General features: G+C 43.1%; 1 protein-coding gene across 3 annotated transcripts in view; it reads left to right on the top strand.

Moving 5' to 3' along the window:
- Hspa12a (heat shock protein family A (Hsp70) member 12A) overlaps positions 1 to 19,926 on the top strand; it is a 143,219-nt gene that overhangs the window by 640 nt on the left and 122,653 nt on the right. The window contains exons 1-3 of one of the 3 annotated variants that reach the window (XM_078043439.1): positions 7,641 to 7,657; positions 12,807 to 12,869; positions 13,038 to 13,125. In XM_078043439.1, coding sequence (XP_077899565.1) covers positions 12,807 to 12,869; positions 13,038 to 13,125 — 151 coding nt within the window. In that variant the 5' untranslated portion in view covers positions 7,641 to 7,657. Of the gene's footprint in view, positions 1 to 7,640; positions 7,658 to 12,806; positions 12,870 to 13,037; positions 13,126 to 19,926 lie in introns of those variants that run through there. The other 2 variants (XM_040272498.2, XM_021723342.3) reach the window with 2 other exon arrangements.

Raw genomic sequence — 19,926 nt, forward strand, 5'->3', positions numbered from 1 at the left:
TGTGGCGGTCCCAGGAATTCGTTCAGTCAGCTGATATTTGTAAACAACCTGCTCTGAGCCCAGCAATGTGCTGGCTGCACATTCTGTGATGCCCAGGAGAGAAACGGTTATGCACTCTCCCCGGGGAGGTTAGTGGGAGTGAAAGCAATGCGAGGAAAGCACAGTGTGAGCTGAAAAATGGTTGGGGGGCAATGGACCTTAAAGGATGGTTATGGTTAGGATAGGTCTAGGAGTGGGGTAATGCAGGCAGGACTTTGGGAGATGAAGGGGAATGGAGGAAGGGCCTTGGCTCATGTTCCCTTTCTGGGAGGCTGCCTACTTCCTTCCTTTTAAGTCCAAACTACCTGCCTGGCTTCCTTACACCTTACTGAGCACCTTACACAGGTATCATTCATGAGGTTGCAGACCTTCCTAAAGTGCGCCTTCTGCTCTAGATATTTCCACTGCTGCAAAAAATGGGCCTTGATGGACAGGGTGTACTTGTTCTACTTTTGCCTGTTTACTTTCCCAACTTACGCAGTTCACTTAAAACATCTACGTTGCTCTTGTTTGTCTGGAAAACATTATCTTACCTACTCTGCCTGCTTCCTAAGTCACTTAGCATAAAATGAGGAAGCAAGTTAGAAAGCACCTGGAAACAAGATAGTTATTTTCCATAAATGCACGTGTGAAGGTAGATGAATAAAACTAAGCGACTATAAATATTGTACACAAACACAGATATGCATCTACCCACAGATATGCTCCCTCGGTATTTTCTCTGAATCTCTCATGAAATGTCTCCCTCTCTGTGGTATGAGAGCATCACCGACCTGCCTCATCCTCCTTGCTGGATGGAAATCCCTTGATGCTAGGAGCTGATGCTGAGTCATCTGCTCGGCCACTGCAGAGCCTGGGGCCCTGCCAAGAAAGAGTCTGTGCTCTGCTGACTAGGGGCCCAGGGAACTTTTATACCAATGGAGCCAATATTGTTGCCCTTGTTTCCATTCCACCTTTGAGCCTTTCCTCTGTCCCCGGATGGACCATACCCAGAACTCTCCTACATCCATCTTTGAATATCTAGGTTGAATCCCACATCTTTAAATAAGCTGCAAGCCACAACTCTCCCTCTGGCCAGCCCTTCCTTTCTTCTGAACTCTTTCCCCAATTTCAGTCTTCACAGATATATTGACTTATTTGACATTTTAATGGAAAAGTGGAAAGTGTCCTGGGCTGGGACCAACAAATCTCAGGGGCTGCCCTCAATAACCCATTGACCTCTAAGTTCTTTGAGGACAGAGACCTGGTGTGTCTCTTTCACCATTGTGTCTACAGCATCGGTACGTCACCTGACAGAACAGGTGCTCAGTAAATATTTGTTGGATGAATTAACGCGTTTTTCCTATAATTGGTTAATAAATGCTTAACTCACAAGTGTTTTGGAGTTGGATGATACACCAGCCTGGTTTGGAGCAAAGGGTTTGTTTTGAGGAATAATGAGAAATGAGGATGACAAATTGTCTGGAGAGATTGTGTAGGAACTAAAGTCCCATTCAGTAGGAGAGAGAAGCACAAATTTCTGAATACAGGATGGACAAAATAGAAGCAGTTAACTGGCGGTAATAGGTAGGATTGATGGGTGTTTGGTTGTACAGAAAGTCGGAGACCCAGGTAGAAAATAATATAGGTGTAAGGGTCTAAATGATAATGGTAGGAATGAGAATAGATGGATGAGCCAGAACAGGAAGGAAGGATGGAAAAGGCTCTGTGTGATTGGATGGGGATGGGAAACCAAAGACTCCTGAGGTAGGGTTTAGTTCTCTGCATTTGTCAGAAATGGGTTAAATGACTTTTCTCCATGGAACATGCTGCACTGGGTTAAAGATAGGTGGGACTTGAGGAGCACTGACATCCCAGTGCAATGGGAAGACCCAAGTTGCTGATCAAAATCATCCTAATGGGTTTCAAGTTGGAATAAGGACAGATGAATGCTCTGGAGGGTAATGGGAGGGGGGAAAATCCTCTTGAAGTAAGGATATAAATATTAGAGAAGGAGTAGATTTAGGTTGTAGGAGAAGGACAAGGAGCCTTACTGGGAAATGAACAAAAAAAACATAAGGAGAATGGAAAAACTCTGAATCTCAAAGTCCAGGGCAAAGACTTTTGGGAACATGTTGAATGGGTGTTTGTGTGGGTGCATATGTGTAGAACAAAGTCTGAAAGGCTGGCCCTGAGCAAGTTAATTTTGTGATCCTTGGGGGATAGGATCGTAGGGAACTTTTAGTTTCTTTTAATATATGGGTCATATCTAGTTTTCCTAAAATGAATGAGTTTCTCATGTAACTTTAAAAAATTCCATTAAAAATATTTGAGGGAGCCTGGGCAACTTATCGAAATCCTGTCTCAAAATAAAAAGGGCTGGGAATGTAGCTCAATGGTAGAGCATCCCTGAGTTTCAATCTCCAGTACCAAAAAAGTAAAAAAAAAAAAAAAAAAAAAAAACATTGAGGGAAGGATGTTAAGTCAAAGGTTATTGGAGGATTGAAGATTGAGAAGAGACTATTTGAAGATAAACAGTAATAATGGTGAGCTGCCATCCTGTTCTTCTTTCATTGTTCAATTAACAAATACTTATTAAATGCCTGCCATGTGCCAGGCACTGTCCTAGGCACTGACAAAAGAGCAATGACACTTAGAGACTTAGAGTGACACTACAAGTTCTGGTGATACAGTAGCACGCACATTGAGAGAGTCATTATGCAATAAACTGAAATAATAGAAGTGAAAGCCTTTTGGAAGTTTGTTTGCATGGACTTATTAGCAGCCTGTTAGTGTTGACAGATCCAGAGTCAATAAAATGATGATTCTTGAATATTCCCATTTTCTTATTTTCCATAGTTATTAGAAGCACCAGCAGTTATGCTTGTACTTGTGCTTTTTTTTTTTCACATCACATATTCCTTGTTTTACCACCTTGCTGATCAAATTTCCATTTCACACCGATACTCAATGTCCTGGCACAGTTCCAAAGCATGAAAGGGGTTGAAGGTGTTGCTAAGCCTTAAATTATCAACCTAGGAGTTGGGGATGGGAAGGAAGGAAAATAATCAATCTGGAGAGGCTCAGTAGATCTAGAAAGTTCCTAGAACTTATCCAAGTAGAGAGGGTGGGACTGAGCTGTCCTCCTTCAGAAAGAGGAAGTGGGGAGAGGCTAGAGGCCCAACTGTTGCCATCCTGTGAGTTGGTGCCTGCTCAGGAAGGCATGCATGATGTGAGGCAGGGAGAATTTGGGAATGAGAAACCCTGGAATGGGATCCCAGTCATCTCAAAGATCTTGACTTCTCAGTAAAGAGGGAGGATGTTTGGACTGATCAGGTTTTATAACTTTTCAGATATGAAGTCTCCTTTTTAACAACAAAAATGAAGCATCTACCACCCCCAGCATTTCATAGGAGTTACATACAATGACCATAAATTCAGTAGTACTTCTAGACGCCTTTGTATTTCATTTAAGGAATGAAATGTGAAAAAGAACACATGTACCAACAAGCCCTTATTCAGTGTTGGGGGTTGTTGTTTGGTAAATGTATGGAGTTGGGGGCCCCTTCCTCAGATTCCAGGATGTTCTCCGTGACCTTGGTTGAGAACTACTGAATTGGATCTTTCCATCTTAGATCTCTTCTGCTTTGTAGCTCTGATCCATGATAAAATATCAGGATATATTAGTCTATTCCAACCTGCTACTGGAAGACCCTTCTTAGAGGAAATTAATCATTCTTCATTCAAAAAGAATTGCTAACTCTATCAGACATTTCCTAAATGAATGAGGATAAAGGGAAATGTATTTGTTCATTTTCCCTTCTTCCTACCCAATACCTTCATTTAAATTGGAACTTGTTTGCCATGACTTTAATGTTCAGAAGTGATTATTTAGATGTTATTTTGGGGTTGTTATCAAGTGCTTATTAATTCTTTTTCCCTGCATTTGACATCTGTGTTGAATATCATTTTCATAGGGAACTAATGAGCATGATTGCAGGTGCCTTTAATCATAGAATCATAGAAACTGGAGACAGAATAGACAGAAAGTTCTGCCTTTGCTCATCCAGAAGATGGAAGTGATGATGTGCTAACCTTCCCCGACCAATAGAATGGGAAACAGGATCGCCAACCAGGGGTCCCTGTAAAACGAATGGTGCTAAGTAAAAGTATTAGGATGGTTTGACCAATTTTTTTTTTAAAAAAGTAGTTTTTTTTAACCTTTTTTTGTTTAATTGCTGATATCTCCTGACAGTAGTCAATACCCCTGTGGTAGTAATACTATATACAAAAACAAACATACACACACACACAACAGCTGCTTTTGAGCTTTTTCATAAGCTTGGAACTTTACTTCCACTGTCCCACTGAATCTGCAGAACCACTGTCAAAGGTAAGTCACGGGCCAAGCTAACACCATTAATAAATAGCAGAGGTAGAACTTGAACCCAGGTCTAGCTGATTCCAGTGCCGATGCCTGTGGGTTGCCTTCCCATCCTGCTCCACTGCTTCTGCAAGCTAGAATTCTTGTAGGTTCTGCTCTATCAGGCCTGCTGTTGCTAGACTCTTGTGCCCTTGTCTGAAGGAACCAGAGTTGGTCACCTTGAGGTCTTAGAGAAAGGACTCTGAATAAGTAAGTGGTGTTAACTCCCTCCGTCACCGGTTCCCAGTCAACACATTAGATTACCTAGGGATTCTATTCTAGATTTTACTGGAATCAAAGCACCACTAGAAGTTTAGCACTATAAAGACACACATTGATTTTATTCACCACTATCATATTGTAAAATACCAATGCCTGGGCCTTTCTCCAGGCCTGTTAAATCAGAATCTCTAAAGGATGGGGCCCACACATATTTGTGTATATTTGTATTACTATTAACATGCAGCCGAGGTTGAGAACCACTGTTCTAAAAGATGGACCAAGCCTTCACCTGGAAATGATTTGATAATGGATGCAGCCAAGAAAGCCTAGAAGTGTTGAATGTTGCAATCATATGTCATGGGTTCAAATCCTGGTTCTTTGAGTTTCCAGCTGTGTGACCAAATTACTTAACCTCTCTGAACCCAATTCCTAGATGACTTTCATTGAATTATTTCCATTTCATAGTATCATTGTGAGATTAAATAAAAATCCATGCAGGCTTCCTTCTTCCTATTGTGCCTTACACAGAGTAAACAATGTTATTATTGAAAATAATGACAAAAAAATAAAGGAAAAGGAGATGTGACATTTTTATCCATTTTATAGTATTTTTTTAAAACCTTTATTTAGTTTTGTACAGGAATCCAGATTTAATTGAATAAAGAGGCCCCCCACCTTTTAAAAACAACATTTGTGACCTTTCAGGTGGGATTAAATTTGCTGGCAATCTAACACTTTTATTTTAACCTTTTACATTCATGCAGAATTATAAAGTTGATGTGTTATTTCTGTCTTGGCTTCCCAAGTAAAGCAGAGAGCTAGAGCCCATAGTCATGAAGTGAGTGAGTGAGCTGGCATCCCATCAAAGGCTGTTTTAGATTCTGCCTTCCGGTCATTTGTTCAAAGGCCTTTGACACTGAAGACCCAAAGATACTGCTGGAGATGCTACGCTGGCAGTTTAATTGGTATTTTTCAGGGAACAGACACACAATTTCTGTATGGGCAGAGTGAAACTGGAAGTAGGGCAATTATCCAGTGAATTCAGACAGTAGAGAGACGAGGAAGAGATCAGGCAAAGACATTCTTTAAGCAAGCTATTTGGCCATTTTTAAGTAGATAATTTTTTAACCTCATAGAAGTAGATGCAACTTACTGGTATTTTCATGGCGTAAGTGCTGGACAAATAAAAGAATTGCTTATGAAATGTCCTGTAAAGCCCGAGTTTTTTTGTCTGTACTTCTTTTCTTCATATACAAGTAGCAAAATAAAGATGGCTATTTAACTTATTGTGGGTGAAGAAAATGTTAGACATATTTTCTACATAGAGGCAGCAGAGAAGAGAAAGAATTTGAATGAAGAGGACCATCAAGTTGTGGCCGAAAGTGCTTCCTCTGTTACTCTTGCGAATATCGATTGGGTTGGTGTGCCAGCCCCTGGGAGATGCACCCCTCTCTGTCTCGTTGTGCTTGAATGAGAGTTAACAAATTGTTTGACTTTCGTAATTAAACTTAAGAACCTGATTGAAGGGGATTTTAACTTCCCTAAAAATGTACTTTAAGTTAATCTGCTTAAGAGGAATTATCTGTTTCTTATTAGCAAAATCAAAAGACCGTCTCTGCCTTTATATCTGATGATTTCTACAGGCCTGGCCATGAATCTCATGGAGGTATTAAAGCTCCCCCCAAATTATTATGCATTTAAAAAAATCAGTTGTCAAAAAATTGAGACAGAACTTTTTTAACATTAATTATTAGCCAACTATAGGATGGTGGTTGTTTTGTGTCATGATTGTTGTTTTCTCTCTTTTTCTGCTTTGATTTGCCCTTTGGAAATGACACCTATTTTGTTCTGTTTAAGCAATCTGAGAATTCTAGTTCTTTCAGTATTTTTTTTTTAAGACTGGCCACAATGCAGAATGAGAATTATGTTTCTTGAAGAATTATGATTTGGGGGGAGTACATTCCCAGGACTTGTAGCAAATAAGATCATTTTAAGCAAATTTCTCAATTCTGATTTAACCGCATCTTTTTCATATATGACTGTCATATAAATTATCATCATTGGACCCATATAAGGTGACATGTAAATGAATCTTGAATGCATTTGGTTAAATTTCCATATCGAAATTTTGATGCACCGAATTATGTTATATTCTAGCAAAGGAGAATGTGATTGATCCTGATAATGTATGATTCGGTGGCAAAATGGTTATATTTTGTGATCGTGCATTCAAAACCTTAAGTGGATTTTATAGAAATAGTAGTGTGATCAGAATCGCTTTTTCAGAAAATGGTATTTCCATTAATACTTGAAGGAGAAAAGTTTGTTGAGATGAAAGACTGAGATGTTGCTCAAGTGGAAGTGCTTTTAACACGTCACTAACAATGCTCACGTTTGGCCTGGACTGTCATTGCATTGCTCTTTCAACTGCTGCAGTTTGCAGATAGGAAAGTCCAAGGGGTTTAATGCAGTGGTACTCAGGATGGAAAACTGAGTCGATGGTGGGAGGAGGCTTTTATGAGAAGGTACTTTGACTTGAAATAAATATTGAGACAAAGCTGAGGTTTGCAGTAGAAGTTTCTGGGTGCCTGCCTTGATCCCATTTCTTCTGTTGTGCCTGTAAATGGGGCCAAGGTGAGCTGGGGAAGCAACCCAGGTCTACATTCTCCCTCTGAACTCCAGCAGCTGCCTCCCCACCCAGGCTGAGCATGTTCAGCATCTACTGTTAGACTCTTGTCAGACGGAAGAACAGTCCGTTGATCTACAGTTATCACCAAGCTCTGCTAGGTGATCGTCCTTCTCAGGGTTAACATCCAGATATTTGCACTCTAATCTTTTAACCTTGACGAGAGTTTGAAAATCGACAAGATTTGAAACTAATTCCCAAAGCAGGGCATTTTGTAGAGAAGAGCCATCTCAGTTAAGCTCAGATCTCTGTTCCTCCTACGGGAATTTTCTACCTTTAGAATTTTTAAAGAAGAATTCCTATTTGAGGTAACTACTAACATTTCTTTTTGGTGTAGAATTATTTCATGCCAGCAATTTCTGGGACTTAATTTGTGGATCTAATCTGAACTTCTTGCCTGATCTTAAATGTTTTTCTTTATAGCCAAGCTGTCAGGAAAATAGAGTTCCTGTACTGATTTTGAAAAGACAGAATCAAAGGCCATAATTTTTAAGATAAGAACAAAGTTATAATTGTAACTTTTTTTCATTTTAAAGAATATTAAAATAAATAAACTATGTCTATCACTTTATAAGCTTTAGAATAAATAGTGTTCTAAAGTATCATCTGTGTTCTGTGTATCATCATTTATTGCTTTACCACAAATATAGCCATTTAAAAATCTTTTTTTTTTTTTTTGAACTGAGGGTCAAACCCAGGGCTTTGCGAATGCAAGGCAGATGCTTTGCCACTGAGCTACATCCCAGCCCTAAAAATCTTAAGGAAGATGTTTGCAAAGAAAATATTATCCATTCAATTAATATTTTTTTGTGCTTCAGACACACGGAAAATTAGTTGCCTTTTGGGGAGAGATAATTATAAATCTGCAAAAGCCAGAGATGGAATCAAAACAAAGAATTCTGAATTATATGAACTTTTTTGATTTATGTGTACAATAGACTTTATCCCTGAATATTATTTGTTGTATAAGAACAAAAAGAGTGTGTGTGTGTGTGTGTGTGTGTGTGTGTGTGTGTGTGTGTTTGACCCAGATTCACTAAGGGCCTGCCTTGAACTTTTCACATTCTTTTTCAAGCCTTAATGCCAAGGGAAAAAAGAAAAAAAAGCACTATCCTTGGCACAAACTAGACCCTGGCTGGTGGTCAGATATGTCACACATTTGCCTGAGTCCTCTGGGGTTAAGGCTTAGCAGTCACGTCCAGATTGGTCCATATTATGATTCTTTCGTTTATGACAGATTTACCTGGCTCTTTAAATTTAGGCTTGGGGATTACGTAGCTCATTACGTCCTGCTGTCTCATCTGTTTTTGACAAAACATGTAAATAAGATTTTAGGCTTTGTTTAGAGGAGGCATCTGTAACTGGTCCTGGGAATCAGCCACACTTGTGATACTCGTAAAGCGCATCCATTTTAAGTGGATATTTTTAAGTAAGCTGTAACTTTGGAAGGATCTGATTGGAGGAGGGAGCTGTGATCTGCTTCAAGCTGAGAAAACCAAGAGTACGGGAAATTCTTTGGGTTACTCGGTGCTCTCTGACTTTTGAAAGACTGGAAGCTTTGCAGATGGAATACTAAAAAAAAAAAAAAAAAAAAAAAAGTAGGGAATGGAAACCTGGAGCAAGCCTGCTCCTGAAGGAGGGAGTGGCTTGAGTTCCCACAGCCTCAGTGATGTCTGCCTGCAACACACAGCCGTGCTGAAATCTTCATCTAGAGCAATCCCATGCATTCTGCAGAGGCATAACACTGTACAGTCTTTTTCTCCCTTGAGCTGGTGGTTCTGTGCTCATTCAGGAGCTACAAAGCAAAGCTCAGACTGACATCATTCTCTAACTGGAAAACACATGAACCTTCTATACTAGATACAAATGTCTGGATAGGTACCCTTACCCATCAGCCTGAAGTTAGCTTTTTATTTCTTATATAAAGGATCTTAGCATTTCTATGTGTTAACTTTTGGTGGATGAGATCCTTTCTGTAATAAACACATGGATATACCAAGTAAATAAAGTGTTCAGGGTGAAGTGTCTGTGACTCTTACTACAGAGCAAACTTACAGGTCTGAGTTAGGAAGAGTTAGCAGTTACCACTCAGGCCAATCCCATATTAGCCTGGGATATAATTCTCATCACTCTGGGTACATTTAATCAGTTAGGTGTACATAGGCACAGGAATAACGTAACATTTGAAAAGGCATTCTTTTAGTTTTAAATGCCTGCCTGACATCTTTACAAGCCCTGTTTAGTATGAAGTTCAAACCTCCATAGCTAAAGGTTAATTTCAGCCTTGTGGAGTCAGGTGGTCTAAAATGTGCTGCAGAGGTCCCGTGAAGAACAGGCTGTAAAGCAGGATCTCATGTTGGGGAACTCTGGATGCTAGTCAGACCTCTTAATGCACAAATAAAGCAGAAGATGATACAGAAGTGGAGCCCGTCCGTCAGATTTGACAGTCATTCCTCTGATGTGGAGCTTGTGTGGCTTGATTTTCTCCTCTTCAACGCACTCTCTCTCCCAGAGTCCTGCAGAGGATGCAGCCCCAGCCCAAGGGCCAGCAGCAGGCAGGCCACCCTGGGCTCCTTCCCAGCCAGAGAGCCACCTTCCCGGGCCTCCCCTGTGCATTCCAGCTTCCTGAGCTGTTCTCTGCCAGTGGGCCTTTGGTTTTTACCCCAGGATCTTCCAGACTCCCCTGTTCTTGAGCTAACCTCAACCCACTTTCCTCTCCTGACCTCCTAATAGGCAAAGTTGCTAAGAATAATCTTGTGGTCGTACTTACCACTCCTCTATTTCCCATAATGTATTTTTTCGATAAGAGGCTGTCTAAACTGTTTTTTAGATAAGGGACTCAAAGCCAGGCAGAACTTTTGAAGTCATTTGGTTCTATATTTGATCTAGTTCTATAGTAATTGTCTAATTATATATCTTATTATTTCATTTTACAGACAAAAATAAAAGATCTTCCAATAAGAGTTAAAATTTAAGCTTCTGGTTTCAACCTAATTTTTACATATCCAGGAATTAGTTTACTTAATGGACTTAAATTTAAACACACCTCCCCCTCCTTTGGAATTCTCAGTATAGGAGAAAAAAAATACATTTTAGTGTATGTAGTATATTTTGGTATTGTATGTGTAATCACCCTGAGTATCCTATATGATCTTACAATATTAAAAGACTTTAAAATGTAAGATCCCAAGTCCCTAAAATCCAAGAAAATAAAATGTAAAAACCTATGTACAATTATGGAACTTGTACCATGATCTTTCACAAAGTTTAAATGTAAAAAAGTCCTACAGGTTTTTCAGATTTATAATTGTAGACAGTCTTTTTATGCCTCTGCAGAATGCATGGGTGTTTTTGCCTTTTTAAGAAAGTACAGTAATAAGCACATCTACTGCCCTTAGTTCATCAGCTACCAAAAATAAAAAAGAAAAAAACCCTTGGCTCGTGCAGATGAAAGGTGATTCACCTGAAGCTTTGTTCCTAAATTGGTCACTGGCAGCCTGACATGCAGCAAGTAGTGCTTCCCACCAATTACCTTGAAAAAGTCTCTCTTATTCAGATACAAACTGAGGCTTTCACCTGTCAGAGGACAATGACACCATCACTAACAGGCTTCATGTTTATTTCCCCCGGCAGTTTCCTCCCTATCACAAAGTGATTTTTCCCCCAGGAGAATTACTCCCTCACATTGGCGTGGCAACGACGACTATTTAATAAAGCTATTTATGAAAACTCCTCAAGTGTGTGGTCCCCGTTCCCACAGTGTGTCGCTGCTGCCGCCAAGTGACAGGTCAGAAACATCAACCCTAGACAACTAGAGCATCATTCCCTGCTTCCAAAACCAAGGCCCCCGCCCCCTCCTGGGCAAGGGTCTGGTTTTCTTCTCTCTCCTCCTAACCCGCCCTGGGTCCATGGGGGTGTCTTTCTGAACCCATGAGAAATTAAGGAAACAATTTCTTTTCCTGAATGAAAATATCTGATTTTTAGTGTTGAGGGAGTTTTCGCTTTTGGTTTTGATGTGTCTGGTGAGTTTCCCACAATCTCGTGCAAAAATCACACCCTATCACCAGAGGTAAACCCTCTGTCTTAAAAAAAAAAAAAATCCGTCACACCCCAAAACTTGTAACTCTCCCAACACACGAGTACTTGGGGGCTGAATGCAGACTGTTCTCTTCAGCAACCTCATTCTTGAACTGGGCTAAGAGCTTTTCAATTGCTGTGACATTTTCAGCCAGGGAAGTAGTCGTAGTTGCTGCAGAGCAGTGTTTTACAGGCAATTACTTTATATGATCAATGGAGCAATTCCCCTTCCAGAAAGGAACCAAAGCGATCAAGTTAAATCATTAAAGAGAGAAAGAGGGAGCGGGAGAAAGGATTCATCTCATTAGCAGGTGCCAGTGCTGCAGGCTCTGCGGTGGCGGCACACAATGTCACTGGCCCTTTAAGACAATGACTGTGCCCCCTCCACTCCTGCCCCTCCTCCCCTGTAGCTGTTGACAGGTCTAAACCTCCCGAGCAGCCCATTGTGGCCGCAGTAGGAGGCACCTGCGGAAAATGTGCCAAAACCAGGCAGGGAGTGAGAGCTTTTCAATAAGCCCCGCAGCTGGAGGGGAGCGGCAATACTAAACAAGCAGGCTGGGACCAGGCATGTGACGGGAAAAGGGGTCAAAGCAGACACCTCCTAGAGGCTTTCTGAGCACTGCGCGGTTCAATTTGATGACATCTTCTAGCTGGCTTTTCTCTATTTGCTTAATATGCTGAGGTATTTAGCTTAAAAGCACTAAACGCTCCATCGTGATGAGCAGTTTCCCCCTCTCCATTTGCTGTTATTAAGGACGTTTTTCAGTATTTTCCCTCTTTCTGCCCCAAACTCAGATTGTTTTCTTTGGCTTCGCTCTCACGGCTAGTCACAGGCATGCAGCACACACCGCCTGCTTGGTTTCACTCATCTTCAGTTCAGGGACAAGTCCAACTCACAATTTAGGACCTGGGCCACCCTTGCAGAGCCACATCTGGAAGCTGCGTTCTTGCATTTGAACTTGGTTAAACATCCACTGTGCGTCTGAATGGACCCGCCGCTGTGTGCAGAGCTTCTGCCTCCGCCCTGTGCTAACTAAGGGACCAGGGTGTTGAGGCATTTGTTTTACCCAGCTGCGCTTGTCTTGATGTATTTACAGCCCTTTTGAGAATAAGTAGAGTATGGGGGAGGACAGGACGGGTGGGGGCCTGGGATGGATGTGCTGGTGACTTGGAGGAGTGTGCCTGGGGAAGCAGGGGGACACTTTCTCCATGCCATCTCTCCAGGATAAGAGAGTGACAAGAGCGTGGCGCGGTTCCTTGGTTTTAGCAGCTCTTATTCATCGGTGGAGTCCTTATGGGTACACTGTGCTTTCCGGTTCTCGTGGTACTCATCTATTCTCTTCTCACTTGACACAGTGAGGCATTATCTCTGTCTTACAGATGAAAACATCTGAGACTCAGGGCCAAACACTTTGCCCAAGGCCACACAACAACAAGTGGGTGGTAAGTGCAAAGGCCCCCTAGGAGCCCACCTCCTCTGCGGTCCCCCTCAACTTGGTCTTCTCCTCCACCTCTCCCCACTGTCAGCCAGCAGGAGTGGGCGACTTTTGAGCTATGGGGGAAACCGACAAAATGACCTGTTCACGGTGAAACTCTTTTCCCCTCCCACAGATGGAGAGTGTTGGCGTGTACGGATTCTGTGGGTGTAAAGCAAAGAACAAAATGAAGTGTGATTCGAGGTGGGAAATAACGGCTGCAGGTAGGAAATGAGCTCATTTGTGTAAGTATCCAACTGGTGTCTGAGAAAACCACCCCCAGAACTGTGCACCTTCCCAGAGGGACTGGGTACATAAGAACTGTCACATGCAAGACATTTGCTAAGTCACAGCCACATAGTCTGCTGTTGAGAATGCCAACGAGTCAGAAGAGGTTTGGAAGAGGGTATTTCAGAGGTACCCTTGAGCCAGGAGATGACTCTTGGGGCTGTGGCTGGCCACACTCATGAGTGCCGGGCACCTGGCTGCAGCCTGGCCTCGGGGGTGGGGTGTGGGAGTGTCATGCCGTCTCCCTGCTCTGCTCAGGTGGCCCTGGGAGATTGTCTCTGTTCAAGCCCTTATAAAGGCAGGAAGAGGTGGTCTCTCTGCTGTTCTGAGCTTGTTTATGCTCTAACATGTCTCTGAGCTCAGAGGACCAGTCCTCTTCCTCCTTCTTCCTCGGTGCCTCCCTCCAATTCTGGGGAAAACAAGTGGACTATTCATGTAAAAAGAGAAAGAGTAAGGAGGGGGGAGATGCCACCGACAAACTCCATTGAAAGCCACTGGCTGTTCATTTACATTCACACTTTTAAAAAATGTTAACTAATGATGTTAAATGGTTTGCCAAAGGTCCTGGCAGGTCAGTTGTAGAAGTGTCATTTCTGCCTAATTAGGGCTCTTGTGGCTGCCCGGGGCCTCCCAGTGCAACTGGTGACAAGCGAGAGCTGACAGCTTCAATTGGTGCCAATAGGAAGGTTGGACCGGTCATGTTTTCCAACTCAGCCAGGTGTTTGCTGAATGGGGGAGGGGGCTTGGCGAGATCTGAGCGCTTCTATGATCCTTTTTCTTTCACGACCCCCTCCCAAGTCCTTCCCCTTTGCCTGTCTTGTCTTGTGTCAAGGTCAAGAATGGGCTTTGCTAAATCAGCAATTTGGGTTATCTCTGGGAGGTCATTAGCAGTCCCAGCCCAGACTGTTTCAAGTGGTCTCAGACCCCAGATGCTAGGTTTTTTTTTTTCTCCCTAAAAATCAGAGAGCAGGAAAAGAAAAGGAATGCTTTGGGTAATAAACAACAGCAGCAAGAAAAAAAACAAAACAAAAATCTACACAGAAAGCTCTTGGTACCCATTAAAGTGTTAAACTTCTGAGGACGTTGCAAATAATAAAACTGCTTAAAGGGAAAACTGAAGTATTCTGATCCCTACCTTAAATATCTGAAGAAAGAAAAGATGACAATGAAAAAAACATCCTAGAAGGTTTGCTGGATTGGACAGTACCTGTCTCATAGTAGGTGCTCACTAAATAGTTTCTTGTTTGATTTGATTTTTCAGGAGAAAAATGATGCCTGAGAGACAAATAATGATTGTTAGAGATGAGGTTCTCCTGATAACTTCTGATAAATATTGTGAAGTGCTCTTTGAATTTCTTACTTGACCATAAAGTACCTGCAGAGGTGAAGTCCCACATTATGGGCTGATATGCTCTTGCTTTCTGTTTCGCTTTGATAACATCATAAAACAAGCATAATGTCACCCCCAGGCTGCAGCAACTACAACACAAGGAGATGGTCCCATGACGGTGATGGGACACCTGTGCCAGCTTCAGCGGGTCCTGCAGGGATGATGGCTCTCCTTTGCTGGGTCTGAGCAAATTCACGTGTACATTCAGTGGGTCTGTGAACCACGATGACAGGATTCCCACAAGGGCATCTGGGGAGGGATGCTGCATTAAAATTAAAGGAAAGCATGAAATGGAAAAGTCAATGTTTGTTTTATGAAAATCTAAGCCCAAATCCAGAGGCAGTCCTGGGAAGGAGCGGGAGGTCTAACAGGAAGGCATCGGGAGCTCTGGGCTCTCTTCTTCCTTTCCTTGTCTGAGCACCCCTTCCCCACTTACTGCTTCTCTGTTCTCCAATATGACACAGTGTAAATTGGGGCCAGGAAAAGTAGATTGTCTATTTTTGACAAAGGAGAGTGAAGAAGACAAATGAGGTAAGCACACCTAGGACGATATCTGGGACACGCCAGGTGACCCCCTCCCCGCCCTCACAGACCCTCCTGGTCGCGGCCACGTCCCCGTCCTGTGGTGTGGAGTTACCTTCTCCGCCTGCCAGCAGGGGAGCTCCAGGCCACAGACCAGAGGCTGATTGGGCTCCGCAGCTTCAGAGTCTGGGACACATTTGAACAAAGAGAAATAAATAGAATTGACTAATCGGCTGACCTCATGAATGATGAGTGAACAGATTGATGGAGACAGGGTCCAACGGTTTCATTGACTGTCTCAAAGTCCCCACCACCAGGGACCTCCTTTGTCACCAACTTCCCTGTAAAGATCTACTTTGCACTTTTGCCCTGTCCTGTTGGGTCCGCCCCTTTCCCGCCACAGCACAGGTTCTTGTTCCTCTTTCTGGGTGACCTCCTGGTCTCTTGGCTGCTCCTGTGCCTGGACTGTTGTTTACTCATGCTGGTTTTGTCTGGGGCATTGTTTGCTCCTAGGAACCTGTTCTCACTCCTGTCTTGGCTCTGCCCCCCACACCCACCTCTGTCTCTGAGTCCGGACCTGCAGAAATGCAACTGCTGCTTGTTCTCTGAGGGCAAACGATTTGGGTGGCTCTCATAAGAGCTAAAAAGTGGCCACTTAAGACTCTCCTTGTGGTTGGGAAGATGAGTATTTAAAAATCATTCTGGAAAGGATTAGTTATAATGAAAGCCCTCAACAGCATCCAGATCAGCATGGAAAAATAAGCCAATTAGTTACGAAAACTAAAACAAGAAGCTTTTGAAGATTTGTGAGCAGAGGAGGATAGGGCAGATGAACAGTCCTCTGCCTTAAGGCATAATGTCCTCCTGGGGTATTCAGGATACCTGATCCCAGGGGGGAGCCTGCCCTCCTAAAGTGAAGTCACATTCTGGTGACTATCTCCTAAACCTTGTGACAGGCAGATCTGAGTTATTATTCCATTGTGAAGGGTTTTGGGTGGCCCTTCCAGAGCTGGCTCTAGTTTCTCTTTGTCCGTGAACTCTTACTCTGGTCCTGATCTGCCTGCAGTTCTCTGGACATGCTGGGATGTTTCATGCCTCAGAGCCCTTGAACAAGCTCTTCCTTATCCTCAGAATGAGCCCTTTTCCCTTTTGTTCTCCTGACAAGCACCTGTTCCTAGGGACGATTCACCTCCATCTCACCTCTGCCAGGAAGCTGCTGCTGATCCCTCCCAAGTGAGATTGACCTTTCTCTCTTTGGTGCCCCTACACAACCTTATGTCCTTAATCATTGTAACAATAATCATAGTAATCATGACAGCTTCTTTTTATTGAGGGCCTCTGGATGCCAGGAGGCATCAGGGCTTTCCACTGGTGTGCCATTGAAGCCGGTGTGACAAAGGCACTATTATGGATCTTTATGTTGATGATGAAGATCCTGCAGCTCAAGCTGCATGTTTGATGTTGCACTGGTTCAAGGTGGTGGGCCAGGAGCTGGACCAGCCAGCGTGGCTGATTGAAGTCCTTGTCATCAACCACCCTCAACACAGATCCACCAAGTTATGCTGCCTTCCTTTATAAATGCCACCATGCTGATAGATTGGGTATTAGAGGTTTTAGTCTGTCTCCTCTCTGGATGGTGAGCTCCTTGAGGTGGGTGACACTCGTTGAAGTTTGTGTTCTTGTGCCCAGGATAAGGCCTAGACATGGCAGAGACTCTTAATGTTGGTCAAATTTTAGAAAATTGAAATTAATTGTACTGTATATATGTATGTATGTGTATATGATACTCACATTCTCTCTCAGCCTCCCATGCTCTTTATATATGCATATAGATGTGCATATATGCATAATATAACATATTCATATTTATTATGTATTTCTATACAAATATATACACATGCATATTTTATATCTACACTTGTATGCATACATATATATTCCTGTCTTCTTGCCTTATGTATGCATACACATACATATTTAATATATGTACATAGATGCATATTTAATATTTAATATACACATATATAACATATATACCAAACACATAGAGATACATGTACCAAAGTTTACACATATAGCTATATACATAAATTAACATGCTCATGTATTTGTATCTATAAAGAAAGCAAGAGAGGTGGGGAGAGAAGAGCAGTTGCAGCCTTTTGGAATTTACCTGTGTTACCTGGTCTCTTTGACTTTGCATCCTGCTTTCCTCTGGCTGCCTGGTAGCTGGGATGATGCAATGTGACCCTGGCCCAAGCTCTGCCTGGGTGCATCGTGATATGTGTGGGTCACAAAGCTCGGCAGAGGAAGAGGAGGCCCAGGTGGGACAGTATTCCTTAGCTTTCTCCCTGCACTGTCACAGGTAGTGACAAGTCCTCCTTTGTTCAAGCATTTCCTCTCATCGTTTAGTTCCCAGAGCCTGCCCTTATTCATGATGGTGGGCACAGGTGCCATTGTCTGCCACAAACACCCACAGTGCTCCCTGTAATGGCCAGGCTGACTAATGACCAAGTACCGAGGACAGCCTGAGTACAAGACAAGTCAATGTTGGTCAAATTTTAGAAAGTTGAAATTAATTATATGTATATGAATATAATTATATGTGTATGAATGTGTATACGATACTCACATGAGATCTGGGGAGTCGGGTAGAGTTCCAGGACAGCACCCTCTCCTTCACCTCTGTTGATGGTCTCTGGCGGGAACAAGGGCCTTACCCCCGCCCTCCCTGCCTTGCTGCAGCACTCTGGCAGGGTATGGAGGCTTGGATGAAAACATGGTAACAGGTATGATGGAGTTCCTCATGCTTTGGCACCCAAAGAATCAGATGGCAGCACTGAGCCAACTGGTACCTCTGTAGGAATGGCATGACTGCAAGGTTTTCTGTTCAATTTTTTAAAAATACTTGCAAATATTCAGCATTCTTCCATGAAGATCAGAACTTGTGGTTATATATAAAAATAACTTCCTGAAATACACCTTTATATATCTTCAGTGCAAGGCTGTCTGGACACCTGACTGTGCGGTCACACAAGGCCCTTTGGAGGTCTGATGGTCTATCGTTGTCATCTTGAATTTGATGTATTTGTTTTGTGACTCGGAATGAAATCCAGGGCCTTGTACACTCTACCCATGTCCCTACCACTCAGGTATACCTGCAGCCCCTTGAATGAGGGGTCCTGCATTTTCATTTTACATTGGGTTCTATGAATTATGTGACCCCCCTCCTTTGGGGATCGTGCCACCTGTCTGCCGGCAAGGTGTGGAATTGCAGCTTTAAAACCTTACCTTGAATTAGTTATTCCAGCCCACCTGGGCTGCAGGACTCCAGGAAAGGAGTCTGGGTGGAGGAGGTGGAGGGTGGGGCTGTGCCAGCCAGGTCCAGCGGTGGTCTCCATGACTGTCCATCAAGGGCGTAGAGGTGAACAGTCACCTGTAATTCTGGTACAGTAAGCGTCCCAGAGCTCTGTGTTCTATCTGGAAATACCAAGTCAGTTGGTCAAGATTTTCAGCTTATTTGAAGCCTACAGGAAAAAAAAAAAAATCCCTAATGAAACACAACAAATTTAGAAATGGGCTTTTCTTTTTAAAATGTGTAACATAACATTCTTACTCCAGCTGTTCGTTTTTAATTTTATTTTACTTGTGTAGCCTTCTGTATCATTCTACAAGGGACATTTTAGACATATGTTACAATAAAATGATACAGATACTGTTGAGAAACAGGACTGACAGGAGAACTGGGCAAAGTCAAGGGTAAGCTTGACTGCCATGAGGTCCTGTTGACTCTTAAAAGGTGGGCCTCCAATGTGTCCTCAGCTTCCTAACAGCAGAACAAAGAGACACCTGATCGGCTACACCTGGGTGGTGGGGGGGCAGGAAGCAGGTCTCAACTTGGCCCTCACTGTCTCCCCCCACCTGTACAGATGTCTTGGGAGTGAGTTGGGCATTCTAGGAATCTGTTTGCCTGGGGGACCAAGTAATCTGTCTCTTGAAAATCCCGAGAGAGTCCTGAGTGAAGCTTTATTTGAATACAGCGGGTCCCTAGCATCCTCTAGTCCATATCCATGGGTTTGATCGACTAAGCATGGATGGAAAATATTTTTTTGGGAAAATGTGCATCAGCCTTGAACACCTATATTCCTTTTGTTCTTGTCATTTCCTCTAAATCTGGCATAGCAGTTACTTACACCGTATAAGGTATTGTAAGTCATCTCAAGGGATTTCAAGTATGAAGGAGGGGATTACAGGTCACATAAAAATACTGTGACATTCTGTAAAGGAACTTGAGATTTTGATAACCGCATTGGTCCTAGAACCAGTCCCACCTGGATAACGAGGGATGACTGTGCTTCATGGTGTCCTGTCACTCAGTCTGTCCCCCATCTGCCTGCAAACTTGAGCAAACAGCACACAAAAGCTCCTCGCTCCTCTACGCCACCTAGCAGCAGCGGCGGTGAGCCCGGCGCTGGCAGTGTTGGTGGCACTTGCGTGGTGGCAGTGGCACCAGCACTGGCGGTGGCGGTGGCACCAGCACTAACAGCACCTGTACCAGCAGGAGAGGTGGCCCCAGCATCTTTGAAGTGGACACAGCAACGTAGCAGCAGCAACAAGTGGAGGGTGGGGAGTGGCCAGAAGTGGCCAATCATGGCCTTTACCAGCAGAGGAGGCCCTGTGAATGGCTCTGTGGGTGCCAGTGGTCTGGACAGTGGGAGACATGGAGAGTCTTACCCCAGGAGATATTTGAGGTTCCTCTCAAGGAAGACTTCTCCAATAACTGGGGAGTAGGAGCCAAAGAAAAGCTCTTGGTACTATCAGAATT

The sequence above is a fragment of the Ictidomys tridecemlineatus genome, chromosome 1 (assembly GCF_052094955.1).
Source record: "Ictidomys tridecemlineatus isolate mIctTri1 chromosome 1, mIctTri1.hap1, whole genome shotgun sequence".
Lineage (NCBI taxonomy): Eukaryota > Metazoa > Chordata > Mammalia > Rodentia > Sciuridae > Ictidomys > Ictidomys tridecemlineatus.